Genomic DNA, 7,369 nt, shown 5'->3' with positions numbered 1-7,369 from the left:
TTCAGGGCTTTTCAACCTACTTCTTATACCGGCAAAACTAAAACTTAAGACAAATGAGACAGAATTCAAGGCTTGAGGGACTTGGTCTCTACTCCATCCCACACCACAAGAACCCACAACAGAAAGTTTCAGTTGGGCAGATTCACCAAGAGCAGCAGCTCAGCACAGGTGCCTCTACAAACAGACTAACTCGGTGAAAAGCGCAGTCTGAGTGGTGCAAACCAACAGCCTGATGGTTGTCAGATCCCACATCAAGGCTCAGAAAAAGCTTTCTTGCAACCTGAAGGCAATAAGAGAGATACACCATGGTGTATAAAAAGGATATAAAGCTACTGGAGAGTGTCCAGAGGAGGCCACAAAATTGGTGAAGGGTTTAGAGGGGAAGGGTATGAGGAGAGGAGGAAGTCGCTTGGATTATTCAGCCTGGAGAAGAGGAAACTGAGAGGAGATCTCATCATGGTCTATAACTTCCTCACGAGGGGAAGAGGAGGGGCAGGCGCTGATCTCCTCTCTGGTGACCAATGACAGGACCAGGGGAAATGTCAGGAAGATGTGCTGGGGGAGGGTGAGGTTGGCCATGAGGAAAAGGTTCTTGAGGCAGAGGGTGGTGGAGCACTGGAACAGGCTCCCCAGGGAGGTGGTCATGGCACCAAGCCTGACAATGTTCCAGAAGCATCTGGCCACCATGTGCCCTCAGACACTTGGTCTGAATCTTGGGATTGTCCTATGCAGGGACAGAAGTTGGACTCAATGATCCTTCTGGGTCCCTTCCAACACAACATTCTATGATTCTATGATAAATGGTGTCTTAAGAAATTGTTTTTAAATTATTACTTTTCAGAACTTAAGTGTATTTACTCAATCCAGCAGCTTTCAGTAAGAAATCACACAAAAATCCTCCACACAACCCCAGGTGTGCACAGCGCAGGCAGACATCACAACTCTTCTTTTCCTCCTGGGCAGACTGCCTGCTCCAGGCCCTGTAGAGACTGATGTGTTTCCAGTGTCCATGGCTCACTGAAAGTCTCATCTGAGATTCCTGGGAGCAACACAAGAGCTTGAATCCCACCTTAGATGTTTCTCAATTAATTGCACACATGTATGACATCAGTGCTCATGCCACCATAACGTAAATCCATATTGTGAATGAAGGTCTGGTGACACAACATTTAAAATGGAAATACAAAGCTGTTACTGATTTTTCAGGGTATTGTTCGGATCACAAATCTAGCTTCATTCTAACATTCCTTCTGGAATTACTTTGAGTGAATGAAGCAGAAAGTAGCCTCATTAATTTTGCATATTGCACCTTTTCTGTGTTTCCTAAATTAAACTGAAAAAAAAAAATAATCAAGATTACAGTGAGAAAAAACATACTAGACAATGTATATCAGACAACCAGTTGCATGTTTAATAGACTAATTTTCCACTCAGAACTAGGTGACAAAAAGAATCCAAACCAAAACCAAAACACCCAACAGCAAATAAAGTCTAGAATCAAAAGCCTTTCACATTGTCACTTTAAATTTGTCAGAGAAACTGTTACAGACACGGCTGGGAACACTGTAGTGCTCTTATTTATCTTACAAGTTTATGTACTTTCCTAGAAAAACTGAAACCTCAACAGTAGGCAACATTAATATCAGAAAGAAGCTATAGATTTTGGTGAAATTCCAACAGCATTCTGTAAGCTACTGACTCTCATTTGTGTGTATTCTAGAAGAGATTACAGACTTTAAACTCACAACACTGCAACGGCTACTGTATGTACAAGATGATCAAAAATTGATGCCTCTCTAATGCCCCAAAACTTCAGAAGATAGGCTTTTTCTGTCTTCCAGATGGGAACAAAAACTTTGCATTAAAAAACCAAAACAAACTCATAGTATAGTACCAAATGGTTAAGTGAGCACACAAACACAACCAACTTCTTAAAGCTGAGCAAAATCTTTACCAATATCCCAAGACAGACTCATCCCAAAGAAGCTCCTCTTCTCTTTTGATAGGTATCTGTGGCTTCTTTTTATCCTTTTTGCTCTCTTTCTCAGCTGGGTTTTCTTTAAGTCTTTTGTCTTTAAAAGGTCTTGATTTCTTCTCATTTACCAAGTCTATCTCAACTTTAATTCTCTTTTTCTTCTCACTTTCTTTTCCAAAATCTGCACCTTCACTGCTTTTCTTTCTTTTCTGCTTTGTAGCTTCTTTCTCATACTTCAGCTCTTCAATGATGTATTTTTCCTCCTCAATTTTTTTAATCTGAAATTTCTGTTCTTTTCCATAGGAGCTGGTAGAAGTTCCAACAAGTTCGTAAGAGTCTTCAGATTCTGCAACCAATGGGCTGAAGCTCTGATCTCTAACAGTGGCCACCTCAGACCCCTGCTTTTCTTCCTCTTCTTTATAGTATCCCTTGTGATAGTGATAATTAGGTGTCTTTTCTAGTGCATGCTCAGAAGCTGATGGCCAGCTTGGCAAACTATTTTCCCCAGAATTTGTAGGTGACTGGGTCTCTGAGAAAATGCTGAAGTGCTGGCCTTGTCCACACTTAAAGTTTGAAGATGTAACCTCACCAAGATCACTTCCTCCTTCAATGTTTTCATCTTGAAACTCTTTCTCTTCTGCTTTTCCTAAATACCTTCTTGGTTCTAGATCTCCAGCTTCCAGAACTTCAATGTCATCTGTGAATTCATCTTGACAGGAGTTGTATGTTTTCTTTGATTTCTTTGTGAGATTGAGAAGCTCTCTTTCTCTGCATAAATTGGATAGAAAGTCTTAGTTATTAATACTGACCAATTTGTTTAGCATCTGTTGAGTTAAAAAAAAGTCATATCTCCAAGTCATATTTCCAGAACTAGAAAAAGAACATATTTCAAGTGTGTTGTTCTGTATAACTACGATATGGACTCTGCTAGACATGATTATATCTGTAAAGCTGAAGTTACATGGAACAGATTCTAGTCTTTCTAAAAACTGGAAATCTGGAATGACTTCATGAAGACCAAATGACTTTCTTGTGACCTAGGATACTGCAAGAATAAGATTCTATTAAAATGACTGCATACGTTTTTAAAACTACTTTTTAAAAAGAAAATTTAAGGTTCTCTCTCATTAACTAAACTCCAATTAGCTGCAGATAAGAAGCAATTTATATACTGACTATCAAGTAATAAAGTTACTGATTTTTTTTAATTTTTTTTTTAAATGAGATTCATTCTGTTGAACAGTTACAGTATAGTTATTTCAGGCAAACTGTGTGACTCCACAGCAGAAACAAAACCAACCTGGATTGCCAAAAACCCCAAACAAGATAAATGTGCTTCCAAAGCAAAACTACCTATCAGTTTATATTCTACTTTCCCTTTCCTCAGGCTTGAAGATAGAGTGGTTAGATTACAATATCCCCTGTGGGAAGGGCAGCTCTGAAGACCCATCCCTTAAATGTATCTTGTTCTGCCCTAATTCACCAGCTTTACATATTCATTTTGTTAAACTATAGATATAGTTTAAACTATAGTTCCCTACCCTCCTGCTTTTGTGGACTCTAATTCTGTTGACTAAACAACCATTTAAAAATCATATCAGTTCTATATCAGCCTCTTATGGTTATATAATTACTGTGCCTTCACTTAAAATATGTCTTATCAAAATGTCTAACACGTAAGCAATTTTGATATTTAACTTACTTGCACAGCAACCTCTAAAAAGTACATCTTAAACCACAATACCCATTCTGCAACTAACAAAGTCTACAAGCCCTCTTCTGGGTAAAAGGGAAAGTACAAGAGCTGTCATCTGCCCCGTAAATGATCTTATGTCAAATGTAGAATGCATGCTGATGAATCCTGAAAGCAACACAATTGATGAAGACTTGGCGTTTTTGGGGATTAAGGTCCTTGCCCTGCCAGTAGGGATCTTTAAATTCAGACCATTTCCTTCTAGATGGTGCTCTGAGGATGCTGAGCAGCACAAAACAGGTGCTGCTCTCCTCACACAGCAAAGTAAGTGGAAAAACTGTACAGGTTTCAGGATCTTTCCCATGTGGCTTGTCATTGAAGATGCAACTGTGGGAACTCAGACTGAATTTCAGTCACAACTATGATGTTTAAATGGACAGTGCCCTTTCGAACCAATAAACCAAACAACAAAAAAAAAAAACCCAAACCAAACCAAAAACCCCAAAGCTAGTCAAAGACACTTAACTGCAGACAACAGGGCTAATTAAAAAGTTTGGAAATACAAACTAGAGAGGAATAACAACAAAAGACTTATTGACTTACTTAATCCGGTGCCTATTCCCTTGCACGTGGGACAGGTACGTTTCTATAGATGTAATCGTGACGTTACATAGAGAGCACAAGTAATAACCAACCCCAACAGCTGAAAAGAAGGAGCCTGTAGGTTAGTGAGACTAAAAATGAAAGGCAAAACTCAAAGCACATCATGATCCCATCCCATGCAAGAGTCCTAACATAATGTTCCCATGAACAATGTTTATAGACAGATATAAGGTCTCCACTGCAATTTTACACTAGAAGAATACTTATGAAGGGAGCTGGTGAGGTGCAGTGTAACCATGGTTTAAACATTAACAAAGAGTATTTCTGATGACTGAAGGAATCCAAGATAATTCCAGTAAACTCTTGTCACCTGCTGATGAGAATGAACTGTACTGGAAAATTAAATACTTTTGTAGATACTTGGAGCACCTCTCCTATGAAGACAGGCTGAGAGAGTTGGGGCTGTTCAGCCTGAAAAAGAGAAGGCTCCGGGGCGATCTTATAGCGGCCTCCCAGTACCTGAAGGGGCTACAAGAAAGCTGGGGAGGGACTTTTCATAAGGGCAGTTAATGACAGAACAAGGGGAAATGGTTTTAAACTGAAAGAGGGGAGGTTTAGATTAGATATTAGGAAGAAGTTCTTTGCTGTGAGGGTGGTCAGACACTGGAACAGGTTGCCCAAGGAAGTTGTAGATGCCCCCTCCCTGGAAGAGTTTAAGGCCAGGCTGGATGAGGTTTTGAGCAACCTGGTCTAGTGGAAGGTGTCCCTGCTGATGGCAGGGGGGTTGGAACTGGATGAGCTTGAAGGTCCCTTCCAATCCTAACCATTCTATGATTCTATGACCCAAAGCAAGCACCAACATATACCAATCCAGTCAGTCCAGATTTAATTAAAAGATCAGACTAAACATTATCTACTCAAATGTTCATGCAGCGTTGGTTCAACCCTGCAACGATGCTGAGGGAATTGTTAATACAGTGCACTATGAATACGGTACACACAGCCCCAGGCAAATATAAGGCAAGGTCAGATGAGGAAAAATCCTTGTGTTTTCTAGGCTGTCATTTCCTCCTCTCCTAACAAGCTGTGTCATCCATACACCTAAGTATTCTGAAACCAGTGAGTAACCTTTTTCCCCATGCAAACCCAAGAGCTTCATCCATTAGCAGGATTAATTCCAATGGGCTATTGCTTCACATCAAAATGTATTGTTTTGTTTACATGACTTAGTGAGAGCTATTTTACACTAACAATGACTTTTGATTATCAGGCAGGATTTTTAATCCCTTACTAAAGAAAGGAGTGACAGTTCTGTTGCACAGGACTAGATGATGTCCCCTCAATATTAACGTAAGTTGCACAGCAACAGGGCCTTGGCTTTATACACAGTGCTTGAGCTGGAGACAATCCTGATGGGAGGGTAGGGAACAAGGACTATTTAGGAAACAAATTTCCTTATGTGGGAAGATAGAAATAGTTATAACAACCCATTGCATGAATAAAAGATTAAGGGAAGACATGACACCAGTTTTCAATTATTGAAAGAATGCGACAAAAAGGAAACAAATGATTCAATTCTTGTGTCTGCTTCTTGTTCTGTGCACAGGGAAGAAATACACTGTGGTCAGAGAGTACTGAGTTCAGTGTCACTAGAAGGTTTTAAGATAGAGAAGGTAAAGATCAGGAAGTCCTGGGAGATGTTCCTTATGGAGGTTGTAGAGTTTGCAGCACAGATGGTTTTTAAGAACAAGGTGGATGAAGATGTTAAGAATGACACAGATACAACTGATCCCTGGCCTTGGACTTAGGGGACTGGTCTATTTCCTATGATCCTTTGAATTTGACTGCAGAGTTTTGTGAGGACTGGGTTTGGGTCTCCAAGTCAATAAGAAATATTTTCCAACCTAAAGCTGGAAGACACAGAACTTTAGCAGCTCACAGACCAAACAGAAAGGAAGAAATGAACTTGTCCTCTAACACAGGAGAAGACTATCATGTCCTTGCACACACCAGAGCAGTCCCTTGAACACATCAGAACTGAGCGCTCAAGCTACACTCAGAGAACAAGGGGTGATGGCTTTAAGCTGAAAGAGGGGAGGTTTAGATTAGATATTAGGAAGAAATTCTTTGCTGTGAGGGCGGTCAGATACTGGAACAGGTTGCCCAGAGAAGTTGTGGATGCTCCTACCTGGAAGTGTTTAAGGCCAGGTTAGATGAGGCTTTGAGCAACCTGGTCTAGTGGAAGGTGTCCCTGCTGACAGCAGGGGGGTTGGAACTAGATGATCTTTAAGGTCCCTCCAACCCAGACCATTCTGTGATTTTATGATTGTAACATGTGCTCTGTTCTGCTTACCATTTGTGGTTTCTGCAGGGAGAGCTATGTCTCCGAGCTCCTCCAATATCTTTTTCCGCACTTCATTTCTTCTGTGTTTCTTACCATCATAATGCTGCTGAGCCGTGAGGGGATTGTCAAAGGGGGCACAACAGAGCTTGCAGTACTTGTCTGCATTGTTTAACTTCCACCTTGTGTTGGAGGATGACAAAGACTCTCCAGCTTCTGAAGGCAGCAAAGGCTTCCCAGCCAACGCCTTCTGTAAAGCTGGAGACAGGGAAATAGAGGATAAATGTGCTGACAGCACAGCAAAGGAAAGGCTAGAACAATTCCATGGGGTAAAACAAGTGACTGCAGAAATACAGGGACAGAAAGGAGAACAGTGTGCTAAGTGCTGAACAACTTGCAAGAGACTATAAAATATCTTAATCCTTGCAAAGATAGGAAAATATAGACTGATAAGGACAATAACCCTGGAATATTCAGAAACCTCACCATTAGCTACCTAAAAATCAGCTGTGTTCGATGGCTGGTCACTCTAAGGCCCTTATACAGTCCAGGAAGAGAGATTTACCTTGCTGAGGGTGGTTCAGAGCACATAACACGATGCTCTGTCTTTAAATACAGTTCAGCAACTTCTACAGGAATAACACCAGTTAAGCGTTGCTTGTGGACTGTTTTTTTATTTCTTATCATATTAACTTATCAGAGCAACATCTTGTTGGGACTGCCCTGAATTCTCAGAACAACAATAAATTAATAAAAA

General features: G+C 40.6%; 1 protein-coding gene across 1 annotated transcript; it reads right to left on the bottom strand.

The window, feature by feature from the left end:
- Nucleotides 1-1,950: 1,950 nt before the first annotated feature.
- LOC104523320 (zinc finger matrin-type protein 1-like) lies at nucleotides 1,951-6,870 on the bottom strand (the record flags this gene model as incomplete). Its single annotated transcript, XM_029084469.1, has 3 exons — nucleotides 1,951-2,756; nucleotides 4,276-4,386; nucleotides 6,625-6,870. Coding segments are annotated over 3 exons (1,163 nt in total), but the record flags the coding sequence as incomplete, so codon positions are not given.
- Between the last annotated feature and the right edge of the window lie 499 nt (nucleotides 6,871-7,369).

Source organism: Antrostomus carolinensis, unplaced genomic scaffold (assembly GCF_000700745.2).
Source record: "Antrostomus carolinensis isolate BGI_N321 unplaced genomic scaffold, ASM70074v2 scaffold10024, whole genome shotgun sequence".
Classification (NCBI taxonomy): Eukaryota; Metazoa; Chordata; class Aves; order Caprimulgiformes; family Caprimulgidae; genus Antrostomus; species Antrostomus carolinensis.
The sequence above is the reverse complement of the archived record's forward strand: the minus strand, read 5'-3'. Positions and strand labels throughout refer to the sequence as shown.